Source organism: Rosa chinensis, chromosome 7 (genome assembly GCF_002994745.2).
Source record: "Rosa chinensis cultivar Old Blush chromosome 7, RchiOBHm-V2, whole genome shotgun sequence".
Classification (NCBI taxonomy): domain Eukaryota; kingdom Viridiplantae; phylum Streptophyta; class Magnoliopsida; order Rosales; family Rosaceae; genus Rosa; species Rosa chinensis.
This window is the reverse complement of record NC_037094.1, coordinates 19,699,834-19,720,066: the sequence shown is the minus strand read 5'-3', so window position 1 is coordinate 19,720,066 and position 20,233 is coordinate 19,699,834. Positions and strand designations below refer to the sequence as shown.

The window sequence follows — 20,233 nt, the reverse complement described above, 5'->3', positions numbered from 1 at the left end:
CCTCTTTTCCATCTCATCAGTTAGAAGTATTACCATGTATGTGTTGATCTGCAGGTTTTTCTTTCTCAATCGATATATTGAAGTAATACTTTGTTTGAATTTTTGAGTACCCGTCTATTTCCTTCTTTCCATACTTCTATCAATTTAAGCAATTTATAAATTAATTGATCCTCTCTCTACACAATCTGCGAATTCATCCAATCTCTCCAAGAATTCGCCCAAAGAACTGAGGAACCATTAATCAAATTCCCAGTAAATTCAGGATTTCTGGTAATAAATAGAGCCAAATCCTTTAATGGGCAAAGGTTTTGGCCATTTTCCACCATACAATTCCAATAGTTACCTGTTCTTCGTAGCTCATGAATTGAAATGTGTGCTGGCGAATGATTAGAAATGGGTCCTGAGCATGGATCTCGACCAGAAAGAGATGGAAGGAAAGAAAACTCTTCATTAATGTTCATTATCGTTTTAAACGAATATAAAACAAATTTAGTCCAATTACATGGACTTATTTTGTGTAATGGTTCTGGGAAATGAGTCTAAATATTATGGACTTATTTTGTGTAATAGTAAAACATGATATGTATATTTAAGGATTTAAAGTAAATCTTTTATTCAGTCAAAGCAAGGGTACAAGGATAATACATGAGAAATTTTTTTATTTGGTATGGTTACCTAATCAAAAAACAAAAATATGTATTTTAGTAGCATATCTTAACATGTATGACCATTTTAATAATTATACCCAGCCAAATCACTTTTGTCCTGTAAATTACCAAACACTTAGAAATTGCTTTTTGTTCTCACAGCACTTTTCAAAATAGTTTACGAAACACTCAGCTGCTTCTTCTCACAGCAAGTTCGGAAGTGCTTCCTCTCACAGCAAGTTCGGAAGTGCTTCCTCTCACAGCACAGCAATCTCAAACTAAGCCTTAGTCTTCCTTTCCGATCTCTAATAGCATTTCTCTTTATTGCTGCTCTCACCGGCCCTTACCTACACAGAAATGGCATTACTTCGGTGGTTAGGAAAGTATAGATTCTAAAAGGAAGTGGCTTTGCTTATGATGAAATCCGTACTTCATATTAAGCACAACTGCACAAGCTTTTTCTATCTAGTTTATAGTTACACTAAACACTTTGATATCGTCATCTTCAAGTGTCTCGTGGCTGTCCTTCTCAGGTCATATTTATTAGTTCATGCACCACTCTCTTAAACAATTTGGACGACGATGATCAGCTCGACCACATACAAAGTATTTGAGTTTTAACGTAGGAAAATTTTCAGTTTACTACCCTGATGTTTGACCTCGACGTGATGTTAGTCCATCCTCTTTCAATTTCATCAACAACACTCCCGTGCTCTCAATTTCCCTCAATCGTGCCCAAAATCTTCTCATGCATCCAAATTGGACATTAAGTGTTGAGCTGGCACTGACAAACTACTGTCGTGGGTCCACTTAGAGGGCTAAATTTGACATTTCACATCATTTTTCTCCCAAAATCGTAATGGCAAAAAAAAATTGGGATTTTAGGAGCCCAAACGGTTCTGATTTTTTATTTGATGGAAACTAAAAGCAGAAGAAGTGATTTGAATTGGTAAAGAGTTTGAGTAGAGAAGAAGGCGAGGACTTGGCGACTCCTCCTTTTACCTCCCCTCAAGCCCAATCCCAGCAACTCCTCCTTCGCTGCCACTCCTCCCGCAGGAATATGCAAGCGCGATTGGCTTCTCAAGCACTGGACCAAAGTCGCTATCGTCATTGCCATCCTCATCTCCTCGGGATCAGGTTTCAGGCAACCTGGCCCTGTAGCTCGAGCTCTGCTCCGAAATCGACAATCTCAAGGGTCTCATCCACAGCCGGAGCTTCAAATTGGTCCTCGTCGTCTTCTATCCAATTCCACTAGTCCGTAAAAACTCAAATCTCCCTGATTTATGTAAAGATTACAATTTTATTGTAGATTCATTCGATTCATTGTTGGTAGGAAGAGTAAGGAGTGAAATGAGGAAGATTTTCTTCTCCAAAAGCTCGATTTGGAGACTGTGAGTGTTGAAAGAGATATTTATCTCTCTACACGATTGTATCGCTTTGCAGATTCATCAATGGGTTTGTGAAAGGCTTTTCTCAATTGGCTTTGTAGGTAGGGTTGTCAATGGGTCATGTTGGGTTGGGTTCGTGTCGGTTCAAGGTATTTATTGTGTCGCAAGATACAAACCCAAACTCAACCCATTTAATAATCGTGTCAAAAATTGAAACTCAAACCCAACCTATTTACCAACCCGCTTAACCCATTTAATAAATAGGTCGTGTCATGTTAGACAAAATGACCCATTTAAGGGTTAACAATGCAACTCATTTAACTAAAAAAATGCATAAATTGATTAAATTCACTAAAAACTCCACAGGATGAAGAATATAAATAATTATATATAATTCATAAATAATTATATCCAATAATTATAAAGCAAAATATTTCAAATTGTCTAATCCTATGATCAAATACTCTCAGCGTCTAAAATTTCAAGAAGAAGTATAGCGTAATCGGGTTATACGGGTTCACTTTGTGTTGGCGAGTTGACCCGTGGCTGACCCATTTAATAAATGGGTTATGGCGGATTGACCCACGGGCGATCCGCTTTTTAATCGTGCGGGTTCAACCAGCTTTATTTCGTGGGGGTTTCGAGTTGTGTTATCGGGTCGTGTCAGAATTGACAACTAGGTATGTTGCTCTTTCTCTCTTTCTTAATTCAATTTTGAGCTTTCTGGTTATGGGTTTTGGGATTTTGAGGATTGGATTAGACTCCAGTATTGGCAAATTTGTTTTAGGAATTTTCTTGTTTGATTTTCTCATCTTCTTATGAATGCAGCATTTTGTTTATGTTTTGGGATTGAAAGCAACAATCTTTAGTAGAATCTGGTTTGGATTTTGGTTGAAATTCACAAGCTGTTTCTGGTTTCAAAAAAAAAAAAAAGAAGTTGAAAGTCGGGTTGTGATGCAGGCGACCTAGACAAACTGAAATTCACTAATCTCATAAGTGTCATGAAGTCACTGAAATTGCCTCTTCTTCTTGTTGTGCGAGTCTAGCTTGACACCAACAACCACCGTCTTGCCTCGTCAGGCTTCTTTCTGGTCATCTGGGTGTTTCTGTGAAGAAAGTCAGTTACATTGGCCCTTTAGGATTGCAATAGAAGGAAGAAGGTGAGAGGGGTTTTGTAGAAATTAGGGAAATGGGTAGTGGAATCTGGGTCTGGTCGGGTGGTTGAGGATCGTGGTGAAGGTAATGATAAAAAAAAAATTTTTGGAAACTGATTTGGATGGAGGCTTTTATGCTTTTTATTCAACTTGTTATTGTTACCTTGTCTATGTGGAGAGTTAAAGAGTGGGAGTGAGGATCTTTGCTATGGCCTCTGAAAATACAAGGACAGAATATGTTTTCTGGAAAATGGGGATTGCAAGGCACGTATCAATCTTTACTGGGCAGAAACCAAAAATCTCACACAGAACACTAGATTTTTGGTTACTCAATGAAAATCTCAAAGTTGAGATTAAAAACACTGCACGACTCTTACTCTTGAGAACCCAAAAAGAACAATTAACTTATAACAAAGGATATGTTTTGTACAAAACTCAAGTAGCACTCAATTTGCTACACTCACTCGACAAAACTATCAAGAAGCTTGTCTTCAATCTTGAACTCCTTCTTCACTTGAACGATCGCCAATTATCGCTCTCCTTTCTTCACAGCTTCTTTACTGATCTCAAGAGAATTTATGCATATGGAAAAATGATCAAGAATACCTATATATGGACCAAGTGTTTTGACTCTTATGAAGACTCAATCTTAAGCAACCAAGGAAGACTGCTAAAAAATTCTTGCGTCAAAAATCTCTCACCCTATGAACGTATGCCTTTTCTCAATATATTCAGAGCCAACGCAATATATATCTTCAACCCCCAAAGATTCTACCCTAATTAGACTCTTATTAAGAAATGAACTTTAAATATAAGATATCCAACAAATTCTAAAGAAAATCAATTAGGAATAGACAAATCCTAAAATTCCTAGGACTTCAATACCACGATTCTATCAATTGGAAATAGAGAGTTTCTATTGGAACCTCTAAATCTGCTCACTTGACCTCACTCTATTATGAATTGTTAAATTACATATATAACCTACTATAAAATGACTATTAAGGACAATAATTATACCAAAAAAATATTATATTTATTTTATGTAGACTTTCCAATTCAATAATATTATATTGTATTTCTTATTATTTTTCTTATCTATTTTCATTTTTCAATTTCACTACATACTCATTAAAGCATTCATATATATTTAATAAGAATTAAAAATATGATTAAGATCATGTGACATAAAAATGTATGATATATATGTTGAACGCATATTGATGAGGGAAAACAAAATAAATCCTCTTATGATTTATGACCTAAATCTAAGTCAATTAATTATATTTACAAAAAAAAAAATAATAATAATAAAAATATTTAAATAATTACTCATGTGGTACAAAAAATACAGGAAAAATAAACATTAAAAAATGAGGGGAAAAAAATACAAACAGTACCCAAACTATGGGCCACTAATAATTTTCGTACCTCAACTTCAAAAACTATCATTTTGGTACCTGGACTTTTCACCCCGACCCAAGATTCATACATGCCATCCACTTTGCCGTTAACGGTGTTAAATTTACAAGGGTAAATCTGTCATTTCACTGTTCATCTCTCTTACCATGGTACTGTTTTTTTTTTTTTTTTTTCCTGAGGAGAGGAAAATTTTTTTTAAAAATGAACAGTACCATGGTAAGAGAGATGAACAGTGAAATGACAGATTTACCCTTGTAAATTTAACACCGTTAACGGCAAAGTAGACGGCATGTATGAATGTTAGGTTGTGTTAGATAATCTGGGTACCATCGTGATAGTTTTTGAAGTTGAGGTACGAAAGTTACTAGTGGCCCGTAATTCAGGTACTGTTTATAAGTTTTTCCCAAAAATGAATGATTTTTTTTTTGTTTTTGAGAATAAAAACAAATGATTTCTTCATTTTTTTTGCACAGCTAAAATAGAATTTTTTTTTTAAAAATATAATAGTTCATGGCATTTTCTTATTGACTAGACATTAATTTTTGAAACTCAAGTTTGATTAAGAAATGTAATTTAGTTAAAATTTATAGAGTGATTAAATCATAGAAATAACTAAATTTTTTATTTTAAAGATAATAATTTGTTTGCAAATTATAAGAGTGAGGTTATTTGAGGAAGTTTAGTGAGTAAATTTAGTATTTGAAAATTTGATAAGAGGTGTAAAAAGCATAGAGGTCAAGTGAGTAAATTTGGAGGTTCCAATAGAAAAACTCTTGGAAATATCTTTAAAAACGCAATAACATAAAACTCGAAACCTACTTCCCAAAAATGGACTCCCAAAAGGACTGACTACTGACTCGGGGATTCCAACACATGTTGCAATCCCATGCTTATGCAGATGTATTTACCTGAGATTCTTCGAGATCAATAAACGGACTTTGGCATAGGTTTGTATGGGAATGCCAACATGACATGTACAAGAATTGTACCTGCAACTTCTGCTCTAGATAGATTGTTGCTTTATTCAGATTTCAGAGAGAGTTTAAGTGAGATTGGGTTTAGAACAAAATTAGGTTAATCGAAGTTTTCAAGGGGGAGGCGTCTGATGGGAACCCATTAGGGTCATAATTGGAATTTTGTTCTTCATGTGGGCCCACTCAATCAGTTGGTAGCTGCCAGTTCATCACTTAACGTCTAATTTGGACGTCTCGGCAAATTTTGGACAAGGTTGATTCAAATTGAGAGCACAGGGGTGTTGCTGATGAAATTGAAAGGAGTGGGACTAATATGATGTTGAGCGCAAATTACAGGGTGGTAAACTGAAATTTGTCCTTTAACATAAGAAAAATACATATCGAGTTGCTGATAAGTTATAATGTATATATATATTTTTAATACAAAAAGACTATTAATTATAGATGGAAGCCTCTTGGACAACCAGAGTTTACAACATCGAATACCAGAGCTCTAGAAGCTGCACTAAGGACCATATTGGTCCAGGAATAGCATTACAAGCATTGTGACCTAGATTTGCAATAGCATCTGCTACAAAGTTTGCTTAGAGTCCATGACTGGCTTAGAGTCTCCTTATACTTGGACATTGAGATAGCGTTTTTGCTGAGCGCTGATAAGGCCATCACGAAGAGCTATTGCTTCTGCCATTGGTACAATTGTATTCCCCAATCTTTTACTAGCTACAACAAGAGGGTTACCATTGAGATCTCGAATGATCAAACCCCTAGATGAAGAGTTTATGTTTACAAATCCATCAAAATTTATTTTAACAAAATTACTGGGAGGCAATTGCCACACGATGGTGGTTGGATGGTTTTGGATAGTATCTCCTTATTATAATGTGTATATTGATAACGATATTTTAGTGTAATTCTTGTGTGTGCCTATATGTGAAGTTTCATTTTAGGGAATTTTCTTATCTTTAGACACTGCTAGGGTACTAGCACGTGAATGAAATTACTTGATATTAACAAATCTTCCCCTTAATACACTTAACGAGTTATCAATAGGCATCCATGCATTTAAATACCCGTAGAAAACGTCATTACTTAACGTATTTTTGAGTTTCCTTTAACATTAAGAAACTGTCTGAGTTTATGATTTCAAATATCGATAAAATTCTCCAAACAGGCAAATGAACCCTTTTGAATTCCCGATCATTATATCAACTCTCCAATCTCATCAATTCATACATGCATTTAAACATAATGCGAGAGAATTCTTCCATCTTGTCTCCACTATAAATATTTTGTCCGAAGTTTTGAATTCTATCACTTGGATAAAAATCTGAAAATGGAGAAAGCTTATGAAGGTCAGATGAGGCCCATAAACAAAGCCCAATATGATTCAAAACGCCATCCTGAACCCGCCCATGGTTTCACTGGCGATGAGATCGACCGGCGTCCTTTAAAACGGGTAATAGAACTCGTTCCTATCCAAATAGAAGCTACTAGAACAGCCTAGTCACCCCCCGAGTCACTACAAAGTCCCCTCTAAATCCCATCGCTTGCCAAAAAAAAAAAAAAAAAAACCAAACCACTCCCTCCTTCTCTCCTCAGCCTCTCTAAAACCCTATTCCTTCTCACTCTGATACTTCGACAATGGAGGAAGCGAAGCTGAAGCAATTGAAGCATTTCGTCGAGCAGTGCAAGTCCGATCCCTCCATTCTCGCCGATCCTTCGCTCTCCTTCTTCCGCGATTACCTTGAGAGGTAAATCCATTTCTGCTATTTTTTTTTTTTTTTTGAATTCTGTAATGAAATTTACTTCATTTCGGTCTGGTATTGATGAATTAAACGATTCGTTTCAGTCTCGGTGCTACTGTGCCTTCATCTGCTGGCAAGAATGAGGATTCGAAACCGGTAACAGTCTTTCTTTCTATTACGCTCTGTGATTTCTGTTGCGATATCATGTACATGTGTTTGATTGAGGGGTTTTGCGAGCGTAGAGGAGCTATGTAGTGGAGGAGAGCGACGACGACATGTCGGAGGAGGCTGAGCCGGAGCAGGTTCATGTTCAGGAAGAAGAGGAAGAAGAGATAGTCGAATCTGATCTCGAGCTTGAAGGTGACATTGTGGAGCCTGACAATGAACCTCCTCAGAAGGTTAGTTTTCGATTCACTTCGGTGTAGTTTGTTTAGTATGTGAATCATTTCCGTAGTTTATGTGTAGTGATGGATTTACTTGCTTTGCAGATGGGAGACGCATCTGTTGAGGTCACTGAAGAGAACCGTGATGCCTCGCAGGCGGCCAAGGGCAAAGCTATTGAGGCCATTTCAGAAGGTATAATGAGTTGCAAGCAGTGTAATTTGTATGTGAATTGTGGGCATTGGTTAGGATTTTGATGGATTTTATGTGATACAGGTAACTTGGAGGAAGCCATTGAGCATCTCACTGAGGCAATTTTGCTCAATCCTACTTCGGCAATTATGTACGGCACCAGAGGTTTGAGTTCTTGGCTCTCTTACTTTCATTGTTATTTCTCGTTGGTTGAATTAATTAGCTGATTTCTTAGCATTTGGCTGAGGTTCTGTTTTATGTTTTGCTTTAACAGCCAGTGTGTACATCAAAATGAAAAAACCTAATGCTGCCATTCGTGATGCCAACGCTGCTTTGGAGGTTTTTTAATTTTTTTATACCTTTTCTGCTTTGTCCAATAAAATTTGTTTCCCATCTATAATTGACATTTCTTTATATGTGTGCGTGTGCGCTCTCTCTGTATATTTTGCTTGCCTACTTGACAAAGTGTTAAAGTTCAAATAACATGTTCATCAGCATCTGCGTGTACTGCTTTGTGTGTCGCAACAAGATAATGGAAATAAGATCTCTTTTCTTTATTCATATGACAGCTTTGCTTTTGCGACTTTGTTTATAATTCTACAAGCATGTATTTTGAGCTTTAGCTACTTGAAAGGTGTAATTTATTATTATGTACTCTCTGTCAGATTAATCCCGACTCTGCTAAAGGCTACAAGTCTCGTGGCATAGCTCATTCAATGCTTGGTAATTGGGAAGAGGCTGCAAAGGACCTCCACTTGGCATCAAAGCTAGATTTTGATGAGGAAATAAGTGCCGTACTTAAGAAGGTTTCTCTCTCATTTTCTGCCACTAGTTTATAGCAGCTTCTTGCTTGTCCTATTTTCATATTTATTAATCTTGTCTCGTGCATGAATGAATTTGTTGCTTCTCATACTTTCCCTACTTATCCGGTTTTCTCATCGTACATGTATCGGACATTCTTACTGTAAATACCAAATTAGTTGCCAACTATACTGGTTTCAGTGGAGGAGCATTTAATATCTTCCAAATGTTTCTTATGTGCTTCATAGACAGTTAGTTTTTTTGCTATCACTTAGGCCTCGTTTGGTTCACGGAAAAGAAAGTAATTCCTTTGTCTTTCCCATGGATGGGAAATTAAATTTCCCACAACCTTTCCTTTCCGGTGTTTGATAACATAAGGAAAGTTATCAGGATAGTTGTTAAATTTTTTATAATTAATGCAATAAAATAATGAAAAGTGAGTAATAAATGCAAGGAAAGAAGGGGGAAATGATTCCCTTGGGCTATGGAAGGAACCACTTCCCCCATATTTTCCCTTCCTCCAGGAAAGTGTTTCCTTTTCTTTTTATCCCAAACACAAAAAATGATTTGAGTTTCCTTTCCCGAGGCTTCAATTTCGTGAACCAAACGAGGCCTTAATGAAACCGAGAATTGGTTTGCTTATTGGGCGGCCAACTAGGTTTTGGGATTGATGAAGAGCACTGTATCACTGATCAAACTATGCGATATTGAAAAATGCAACACATTCTAGAAAATTAATTATTGTGGGTCAATTCTTGAAAGTCCAGTCCAGATACTCTATTTTCTGAAGGTGTTGGCACTTGGCTCATAGACAAGAAGGAAAAAGAAAACCATCACTTGTTAGAGGACTATGATATTCTCATTTGTCGGCTTATTGCAATTCTTGGGCTATACTTGTTTACTATTTTAGGATTAGGTTTGCTGTCTAATTGGAACTCATGGACTGTGCAGGTTGAACCTAATGTACACAAGATCCAGGAACACCGTCGTAAGTATGATAGGCTTCGTAAGGAAAGAGAGGACAGAAAGATTGAGCGTGAGAGACAACGTCGCAAAGCTGAGGCGCAGGTTAGTTATATATATAAAGTAGAAGAAACTTTTGTGCATCAAGTTTCCGTCTGATTCTGATATTTTGGTGTGTTTTCTCCAAGGCTGCGTATGAGAAGGCTAAGAAGCAAGAGCAGTCGTCTTCTAGCAGAAGACCTGGAGGCTTTCCTGGTGGAATGCCTGGAGGTTTTCCAGGGGCAGGAGGGATGCCAGGTGGCTTTCCTGGGGCAGGAGGGATGCCAGGTGGCTTTCCTGGGGCAGGAGGGATGCCAGGTGGTTTTCCAGGCGCAGGAGGGATGCCAGGTGGTTTTCCAGGTGCAGGAGGAATGCCAGGTGGCTTTCCAGGCGCAGGAGGTGCGCCTGGAGGCTCTGCAGGAGGGGTTCCTGGAAATGTTGACTTCAGCAAAATATTAAATGTATGTCTGGTCTTGATAAAATTTAATTATTTTAGTGATTATTCTTTTTTGACTGTGGTTACACATCAAGCTGTGAAAATCAAAATGAAAATAATAGTTATCCTTACTTTATATATGTACAGAATAATAGTAAGCTGAAGTACAGAATGGTAGTATAAGTGTGCATTGTCGACAGACTGCATAGTCTTTCTTTTATATTTATTGGAGCATTGTGATCTTAAGTCAGAAATGCTATTTACACACCAAACTGTCTCTGTTGGAAACTTGTGTAGGACCCAGAACTGATGGCTGCATTTAGTGATCCTGAAGTTATGGCTGCTCTTCAAGATGGTACCTTTTGTTCTCATACTTATATTTCTCAAATTGGCCTTGTCTCCCTCCTTTACCTCTCAGATTTGATATGAGATATATGTTGCACTTAAAAAATAGATCTTATAATTCAGTTTTGGAACTTAGATTTGTGGTTTGTATCATGCTGATAGCATATAAGCTCATCCTATCGTTTGAGTTTTGTCTCTCCTGGTCATGGTGTCACAGGTCGAGTCTAAAAGAGTTCTATGTTGGTGATGTGGAACACCACCACAGCTGTTGAGGGCCAGTATAGGCCCATTGCGACCCGTGTCTTATGACACGGAGAGCAAAGCTGCCAATCTTCCTAGATGATATTTATAAATAAGGGAACTGCATTAGTGACATCATCCATATTGAGCTAAACTCCACCTTTGAGCTTATGGTGAGTAGCTGAAAGGTGGAGTTTAAAAGGCGCTTTTCAAAATTTTAGGAGCAATGTAAATGCTAAGGTTACTGTTACTTTCTATAACAATTCTTGACTAGCATCTCAGACTGTTTTAGCTAACTTTAAGGGTCCAAGAGATATGTAGTTCTTCAGAGTGAGTCTTCTTAGCTAAGTTGATATCAGCTATCCTCTGTTGGATCCTTGAGCATTCATTCATGTCTTTCTCATAGGTGGGGATGGATTTTCTAACAGTTCCATGTGTTGTGGTGTCGCAACCTCGTTGTTTTATTAGTCAGTCCCCTAAATATCTTGCCAACTTATATGAAATGAGACAGAGATAGAACATCCGGATTTTCCATATAGGCATTTGATTATGAAGGTTGCATGCTGGAATAGACAGTCAGATTTGTAAACCACATAATTAGAAAGACTGCTACAGTTGAAACTAGCTCTTGATGTTCGCGCAAAGTGAATGCCATATATAGGGACGTTTCTATCTGGCATTTGTTTACATTGTTAGTTCTTGATGCGCTGATTAATGTCATCTCTTATCCATTTGATGTGCCCTTCTTGTAACATTGGTGTATACTAGTGTACATGGTTATTTGTCAAGTGGTTTGATGCTTGTGTTCTTTCACCCAATTCAATTTACCTTAATTTTTTCTGTTTAGCCTGCTACTGATTTCGCTATATGCATCCGAGTGTAATTGGCTGATATGTTTGTCAAGTGGTTTGATGCTTATGTTCTTTCACCCAATTCAATTTACCTTAATTTTTTCTGTTTAGCCTGCTACTGATTACGCTATATGCATCCGAGTGTAATTGGCTGATATGTTTTGCAGTGATGAAGAACCCTGCTAATCTAGCAAAGCATCAAGCAAATCCTAAGGTGGCGCCTATAATTGCCAAGATGATGAGCAAATTTGGTGGACCGAAGTGAAAGTTTCTGAGTTGTTGTGATGTTTTTGGGAGATGAATGAGGTGGTGTTTTGACATAGTGCTATACAGAATAGTTTCATGTGCAGTACCTTGATGAAATTGTGCAACTCATTTACTCTTTAATTTTACTGCTACTGTCATAGTCGGTGGACCATGTCTGACTATCCTTGGTGAAATTTTATCAATTTACTGGAGGGTTAAAGGTTTTTAGATTCTCTTTCTTTTGTTGAGTTTTTTTTACCGAAATCTTCATCTCATACATTTAAGAGGATTATTATGCATGCTATGACTGATCGGTTCTGAAATTCTGGGTTCAACCAGATGCCTAGTGATATTTTGTCCTGGATTCTTGATATGGTCAAAAGAGAGGTCTGTTATGGTAGCCTGAATATTTCTTGCCTTGACAAGCAAGCAAAATGGCTGTGCGGCTCACTCACTATGTTGCTGGAGGTGTCCGTCAAGCACTGCCTTGAATGTGAAACCTGTTTGCTAAAACCCAAGAAGTCATGGGTTGTTTGACCAGTGCTTGTTTAAACTTTGCCACCAAACACCAACGACCTTTCATCTTTGCTTAGAAAGAATGACCAGGACGTAGAAAACTTGGTCTTCTCCATGAATGAACAGCTCGTTGGTGAGCTATCTAGCTCACATGAATGGTTGTATGCAAGACCAGCATTTCTACCAACCAATGTCCTCATTCGGGAATGTCTTGTAATTTAGGGTTTCAGACCACCATGGAAGTTGGTTGCTTGCAGTTTTCAACGTCCAAAGTCTTATTACCCTCAGATGCATTCGATTCTGTTCCAGTTCGATGAGTTGTTCCTCTCAAAGCTTGTGTACTGCGTAAAGATACGCAAATGCACATCTCAGAGTGAAACCTAAGATGCGTTTTGGATCCCGGCCGTGGTGGTCTGTCCTCGACAAGCTTAGCTCTTGTTAAGGGTTCTTCAGAGTCTAATCATATTGCGGAATTCCTGGTAGTGGTCCAAAATTGTTACTTAAAATTCATATTTACAACCTAATGACGAATGCATTACTTGCTATCTCTGTAATTAGGTGTTTTCCAATAAGTTGCAAAACCCATAGTGGTAAACAATTCAAACTTCGTAGAAAATGTTAGTTTGAGTGGTTAGGATATATGGCTTTCAATTCAGTAGCTCAGAGGTCGCTTTAGGATATGGTCAAGCCATAATTATGCTTTTGGATGCTCGTGGAAGTATTAGTGGAATTGGGGGATGGTCGCTGCGACATTATATGTAGAAGAATGCTTGATTCACCACACAACCTTTGACCCCAAATAATTTGTAGTTCACCTCTTGTTGAAAGACAATAATGAAAGCAGATTCATTTGGTGAATGAAATTTGATGAACATGTGGGGAATAAACCGGTAAATTTCGATTCAATTTATCGTTATAACTCTAAAACACGAAAAAATATTGGCTTGTCAGATTATAGACCAAAGAGAGAAACAATTCCAATATTTCTTTTACAGCAAGGAATATGTGGAGTACTTCCCAATTTAGTAGTAAAAGCAAGAGGTGGATGCTGATCGACTCATCAACATCCTATTGAAATAAGATCTGCAAAGGAAAAACACAAGTTAGGGTCAATATCTCTATTTAGGATATATATATATATATATATATATATATATATATATATATATATTTTGATCTTTTTGAAAAAATAACAAAATGAGTGGAGTCTCTGGAGTGACAATTGGTATCATCTCGAAAACATCAAGTTGAAATACATATGATTTTCAAATTAAGTTTCAAAGTGATTGATGCAATTCTTTTATGAAACCTTTAATTTTAAAAGTTATGGACCGTAGTACTTCTTTTCCGGGTTTTGGCCATATATATCATGCTCAATGTATGATTTTCCCAACACTAATAACAATTGGTATCATCTCGAAAATGTTCAGGTCAAAATACATATGATTTTCAAATTAAGGTTAAAAGTGATTGTTGCAATTCCTTTATATATTTATATATAATTTTAAAAATAATATAATTTCAAGAAACCTTTAATTCTAAAAATTTTAGACCGTAATACTTATTCTGGATTTTAGCTATATGCCATACTCAATATGATGTTCCTAACACTAATAATATGGCGTGAGACTGAGTCTCTCAATTCATAGGATTCCAAACCATATTTGAAAAAAAAAAAAAAAATTGGAGCTACGAAGTAAGGGTATTTTGCTGGATGAATTGAAACGTCATCAGCTATATATTGAACCCTACATGGTATTTTATTTGTCCTTGCCATGTTAGCAGTAGCTAGTATTAGTATATCACATAAATGAACGTATCCGCCATATAAAAAGTCATGAACATTTCACTGATTCACACACATGCACATTTATCAGACATAAACTGCTGAATATATATGGTCCGCAGAGGCACACGGATCTTATACATAACTAAGATAGCTAGCTTAGATCCCTCAGATCAGTTAATGACATTTCAACTTTGCTGTACGTTACTGCTAGCTAGCTGCACTATTGCTTTCATTTCAATTTCTCATTCCAAATTTGATTCCGAAATCTCACGTAGTTTGATTCACATCGTCTACTCGAATAAAACGAAACAGCTAGAATATTAAGTGCGTCTTAAGAGATATCCAATATGGAAGGAACTGTATGATATGTGAACATGTGTGGATTACAGTCGTTGATCGAAGCGATGGTGAACTCTCAACTGCTGCAGTACCAGAAATGGTGTGTGTGTGTACCAGAGCCACATTCCCACTTAAAAGCAATCCCACCCCATTTCGCTCCCTAATTACACTAGTACCTACCTCTCTAAATTATACCTAATTCTACAAATTCATCTACAATCAATTCTACTTCACCTGTCGATACCTTAAATAAACACTTCCATTTTACACGTACATTTGTTATATATAAAGTTTGTTTGGATAGCTTAAGAACACGTCGTGTAAAGTTTTTATAGGTGAGCTAGCTGCATGAGTTCCTTTCCCTAAGCAGAAGGCATACTCTGGCTTCCATTAATACGTATTTATTTGCATGAAAGAAAATATGCAGATATTTTGCAATATTATAAACATCACCTAAAGTGCCTTGCAAGTTATACAGATCGACACCCGCTTGTTTAATTGTCTGTTTCTAAAACTTGGCCGGCAGTCCCAAACTGGATAAGGCAGAGAAATATTTAAAATATTTGGTTTAGGGATATATTTAGCATGTTGACCTCAACTCCATGAGGTTCAATCCAAAGATAGATTCTTTTGTAACATGTTCGTATCGACTATATGATTTCTTCGGATCCACATTGCGCTTGAGGAAAACATGGAGCAATAACCTACTTGAGCGGTTCAATGGACAGAAAAAATGTTGATTAAAGATGATTGCTTTCAGTATCATGTTATTAGATTTGATAGTAGCGACATGCCATTTATGATCTATGTACGTATAGAAGTGATCGAGGTTCGTGATCTATAGCTAGCTTTGTGAGTATCCTATCTTTGTATCATATGTGACTGTCAATGTGTTCAACAAATAAATGCAATACAGATCAAACACATAAGTAGTTCTTATTTTTGTGAACACATAGATGGATAGAGTGAGTGGCTAAGTGATGAGAGCTGGGAGGAAGGGTCCACTTTGAACTAAACGCACCTAAGCCAAGAGCTACAAGTCAAGACCAACAAATTGGATAATTAACTACCCTCAACCTAGCTAGCTATATGTTACATACTAAAACATAAACTAAGATTGACCATTATGGAGAAAACCCTTACATCATGAGGTCAAAAGGCTTATGAATCAAAGGACAACAGACCTCTCCTTGGTATACCACACGCAGGTAATTCAGTACCACATAATGCAAGTTCAAAGCTTATGAATCAAAGAAGTTGGTACCAAATGTCGGGTAGTAGTATATATTCTTCCAAGGTCATAAAATCATAATGCAAGTTGTATGTTTAACCAATGAATTAACATAGACATAGACTTGGGAATGGAGCAATGTAAATTAATAAAATGAAGCATGCCACGCGTGGCACACAGATAACACCTAATGGATGGTTATGTGCGTGCGTGTATATACGTGTTTGACACATACGTGGTCCGTGTCAAAAATACTTAACCATTTCTTGTGATCTATTTTGCTAAGATATGCACGGTTGTGTACGAGAATGGCCTGGCTTATAAATGTGGTGACACATGTCTACATGCCCTAGCTTAGCAAAGAAATTAGCTAGGGCTTAAGAATTGGCATTGTGATGGTTCGAGTGCATGCATTTAATCTAGACAACTAATAAATAACTGGGAGAATTATTGATATGATTGACTTAATTTATAGTAAAAGTATAGCTAGAAAAAAAGAAGAATGAATTTTTGAACTTGTTTAGAAATGGCAATGAGGAGGGGCGGCGAGGCTAAAGGTTTTGAGGAAGGTTGCAGTGGAGGGACGCCGTGGGCAGCGCCGGCAGGAGGGTTGCGCTACGCTTTCTGCCGGCACGTTGAACTTTGGGTTTGGGTTTTGGCCCTTGACCCCTTTATCCTTTCTATTTATTGCTATTTTTATCTATTTTTAATTAGAACTGGCTCTATGTCAGCAATAATTCCCTATCACTTTTTGGTATGGCGATGTGGGCATTGTTCCAGTATGCACACTCAATATGTCTTGTCTGGTCTGCTGAGGCGGTGGGCTATTTGCTTGATCAAATGGACGCAACCTCCTAGTGGCAAAATGAAATTGAGTGTCGCCGGATTTATTTCCGTGCGGCAACATAGTGGAAAAACTGTGCTATTTGTAATGATGCTTCTTCTTTATAGAGTTATATTTCCGGTATGTTACCGCTATGTCAAAGCAAATGGAATATTCGTGCACTCTTTGCTAATTGATGCTTGTTAGAATACATAGATTTTATTGAGACTCCTGGTATTTTTTTATGATATTCTCTGTATGCTTATTGTAATCTGGGGTTCATGCTCTATGTCCCCTCCTTGTATTCTGCAATTTCATTAATCAAGATTTGAGGGCAGTCGCACCGGTCCCCCTTTCAAAAAAAAATAAAAAATGGCAATGATGCATGAGACATAATAAATATGATGTGTTTATACGATATTTATCGATTATATCTTCTTTTGGCTAGCTACATAAAATATGTTGGTACAAAGGATTTTATATTTATCTATTATATTGCTCATTACTCACATAGAAATACAGCTGTTTACATCGATCAATGTATTTAGTAACAGTCAGTTGTGTAACAACGTAACAATGGGTAAGCTTATCATGTATGGAATGTTTCTAGGTGGCCGATATATAAGTTTTTGATAAATAGTAGTTAAGTTTTTATTTTAAAAATAAAAAAAATACTATGTATTTAGTATTTATTGAAATGTCACGATCCATCTTTGAAGTATTTTATAAGCTAAAAGAAGATCGAGATACGTTTGTAATCATTTTCGCAAGCTTTTTATCACGCTCCACATTTCGCTACTATCTCTAAACATATAGAAAATGCTATTTGCATTCATAAAATCTTATTGGGTTTTCAAGAGAACGAAAAAACTGTGGCTACGTACTAGACTAAAGGTCAGAGAATCACATGCATACAGGAGTACAGGACTCCACTCAATAAAATCCAACCCCAACATTAGGGAAGTGCTAGAGATCGATTTGCCAAGTGCTGGTTCGCTCTAATCGGTCAGTTGAATGGAGTACTGCACACAAAAAAGTGCTTAATTATTGGTTCTGAAACTAAAGCCACTATACAGAAAGAAACGAGCTTTAAGATAGAAGACGATTGGATGACAGTCCATACATATTAGGTGGCTAAGCATGCTTTCCTCCTCATAATCAAACACATCTAGGTGCCCTAGTTTCCCTTAATCCACCAAAATCAGAAATTAAACACTTAACTATGTTGTTAATGTGAAGCATATACAAATTTAAGCTTAAAAGCAAATACAGACCAGATGATTTACTCCACCACGATAAGGACACGTAAACGTAGTGATGACGAAATGGGTGATGGAATGGTTGAGTAAGAGTGCAATCAAATTGTGTAGGAATATGGGAACAAATTAAATTTCTTATTAACCTTCATGAATTTTCAAATTTCACATATGTATGTAGCTTAGCTAGCTGTTCCTTTAGGTCACCTATCTTTCGCTATCACCCATTTTCTGAAGCCAGACACACCAGAACACAATGTAGTTCCCACATCCTTTTCACCCCAATGGTGGACCTCTCTCTCTCTCTCATTTTATATTATAATGGATTTGGACATGACATGGAGCTGGGAAAGGTGAGGACTTTATATAAAGGTGGGTATGGAGCTTTTGGGTCTCTAGGACAAGTAGTGTTGGTGAGCCACTAGCTAGCTGATCATCGAGAGCATAATTAGTTTATTTGGTGGTGTTTTATTAGTTATTAGCAAGATACTGTGGAATAATGGGAAGGCAGCCTTGCTGTGACAAACTTGGGGTTAAGAAAGGGCCATGGACAGCCGAGGAGGATAAGAAGCTCATCAACTTCATTCTCACAAATGGCCAGTGTTGCTGGAGAGCCGTCCCCAAGCTCGCTGGGCTTCGCCGCTGTGGCAAGAGTTGCAGACTCCGTTGGACCAACTATCTCCGTCCCGACTTGAAGAGAGGCCTCCTTACAGAATCTGAAGAACAGTTGGTCATTGATCTCCATGCTCGTCTCGGAAATAGGTCACCACCCTCTATATGTTAATTCATTTCGTTTTTCTCTGCATTCATATATATCCAGCAATACAACAATAGTGTTGGGAGAGCATCCATATAAATCTTAATGATTCTTGTTATTTGGAATTGTTTGGTGGCGAACAAGCTCCTTTCACCTTCCATCATATAGTTTGAAGTGTTAAAATAGCTCATTTATAATTTGCAAGTTACGTACAACTGTGGTTTCTACTTTTCTTGTGTTCAATCATGAACTAGAAAAAGATGGTATGAAAAAGTCTCTATTTTGAAATGATAGTGCATTCAACAAGACAACTTAGTTGATTAAGGTTGACGTGAGAAATGACCTACAAGTATTCCTTCGGTTCGGGAAAGGTTATATTTTAGTCCAACGAGGGTTTGTTACGTGTATCATATTTACAAATCGCTTCTTCCACAGATTTGGTCTAAATAAAAGCGTTGGGTAACTTAGTTGTTTCAGCAGATTGTATGGCGCAATAATAGGTTTTGTAGCTTAAGAACATTTTAGTTATATTGGTTGCTGAAAAGTTTAATCTACAGTTATTTCTAATTCCATCATAACTTGCATTGATATAGTTATAAATTGCTTGTCTAAGCATGATCATGTTTAACTGTTTTAGGTATCTGTGTATAGGTGGTCCAAGATTGCAGCCAGATTGCCAGGGAGGACTGATAATGAAATCAAGAATCACTGGAACACCCACATAAAGAAAAAGCTGCTTAGAATGGGAATTGATCCCGTCACGCATGAACCCCTCCACAAAGATCAAGATGACTTGATCAACAAGGAAACTATTATTTCATCCCATACTAATCAAGCTAACAATAACTTGCCTCAATCTACAACTGAAAACTCATCTTCAAACTCATCACCAGCTGAGAATTCATCATCAAGCTCATCACCAAATGAAAATTCTTCTGGAGACGACCAATCGACTTTAATTGATAGCATTTGCAACGTTGACGAGTCGTTGATGAACAGTCTTTGGGTGGATGAAACTCCGCTAATCGATGCATTGTGGAACAGTGATCAAGTACCAGATGGAGGAGATTACATCGAAAATGGCATGGGAGTGCAATCTAATTGGGAGGAGAATTGCTCATGGCTTTTGGACTGCCAAGACTTTGGCGTTCATGATTTCGGTATGGATTGCTTCATCGAAACCGAATTAAATGCCCTCGACACATTAGGGATGGAGAAAATTTAAGGCAGCTGTTATTTGCACTCCCAGTTTACGCTATGCAGTTTTTACGCGCTCGATCACTAGGGAGTGCAGAAGCTAACAGAAGTACTGCATATAGTGAAGAAAGATTAGTAGTAACCCAGAAAAGAAAAAATTGAGGAAGTGTCAAAGCTTCAAATGTGTACATGTTACAAAGTACCATGTCTGCTGCCTCACTTTTGTTAAGTTCATTTCATGGTGTTGAACTTTATGTAAATTACTTTGCATGTAGAATAGTCTTGGAAGGTTGAGGTTTCTGATCACCAACCAAAGAAACAGCAAGTAATACCAAACTGCTAAGAAAAAGATGTCACTATATATACTTAAAATTATATTTCGTTCTCCATAATTAAAGATCGATGTTGTTATCATCTCTTACGTAAAAGTTAGGACACAGAACATTGTACTACTGGGTTTTTTGTTCATACGAAAGAAAGTAAAGATGAACTATGTATCTA

General features: G+C 37.1%; 2 protein-coding genes across 3 annotated transcripts; both read left to right on the top strand.

Annotated features, from left to right (window-relative positions):
* The first annotated feature begins 7,106 nt into the window (after positions 1 to 7,106).
* LOC112177064 (FAM10 family protein At4g22670) lies at positions 7,107 to 12,058 on the top strand. 2 transcript variants are annotated; one of them, XM_024315244.2, is made up of 11 exons: positions 7,108 to 7,336; positions 7,435 to 7,486; positions 7,573 to 7,728; positions 7,819 to 7,906; positions 7,988 to 8,068; positions 8,178 to 8,242; positions 8,569 to 8,709; positions 9,656 to 9,772; positions 9,856 to 10,167; positions 10,440 to 10,497; positions 11,746 to 12,058. In XM_024315244.2, exons 1-11 carry the CDS (start codon positions 7,227 to 7,229, stop codon positions 11,841 to 11,843), a joined length of 1,278 nt encoding a protein of 425 aa, XP_024171012.1. In that variant the 5' UTR covers positions 7,108 to 7,226; the 3' UTR covers positions 11,844 to 12,058. The 2 variants fall into 2 exon arrangements, with proteins under 2 accessions (XP_024171013.1, XP_024171012.1); XM_024315245.2 differs by lacking the exon at positions 10,440 to 10,497 and having other exon boundaries at positions 7,107 to 7,336.
* A 6,082-nt stretch (positions 12,059 to 18,140) lies between these two features.
* LOC112175109 (MYB-like transcription factor ODO1) lies at positions 18,141 to 20,030 on the top strand. Its single transcript, XM_024312772.2, has 2 exons — positions 18,141 to 18,540; positions 19,187 to 20,030. Exons 1-2 carry the CDS (start codon positions 18,278 to 18,280, stop codon positions 19,758 to 19,760), a joined length of 837 nt encoding a protein of 278 aa, XP_024168540.1. The 5' UTR covers positions 18,141 to 18,277; the 3' UTR covers positions 19,761 to 20,030.
* The last annotated feature ends 203 nt before the right edge of the window (positions 20,031 to 20,233 follow it).

Coding starts and splice junctions, on each gene's coding strand:
- LOC112177064 (XM_024315244.2), top strand. CDS start 7,227: ATGGAGGAAGCGAAGCTGAAGCAATTGAAGCATTTCGTCGAGCAGTGC. Junction 7,487..7,572: donor AGAATGAGGATTCGAAACCG/GTAACAGTCTTT, acceptor TTGCGAGCGTAG/AGGAGCTATGTAGTGGAGGA. Junction 10,498..11,745: donor TATGGCTGCTCTTCAAGATG/GTACCTTTTGTT, acceptor TATGTTTTGCAG/TGATGAAGAACCCTGCTAAT.
- LOC112175109 (XM_024312772.2), top strand. CDS start 18,278: ATGGGAAGGCAGCCTTGCTGTGACAAACTTGGGGTTAAGAAAGGGCCA. Junction 18,541..19,186: donor CATGCTCGTCTCGGAAATAG/GTCACCACCCTC, acceptor ATCTGTGTATAG/GTGGTCCAAGATTGCAGCCA.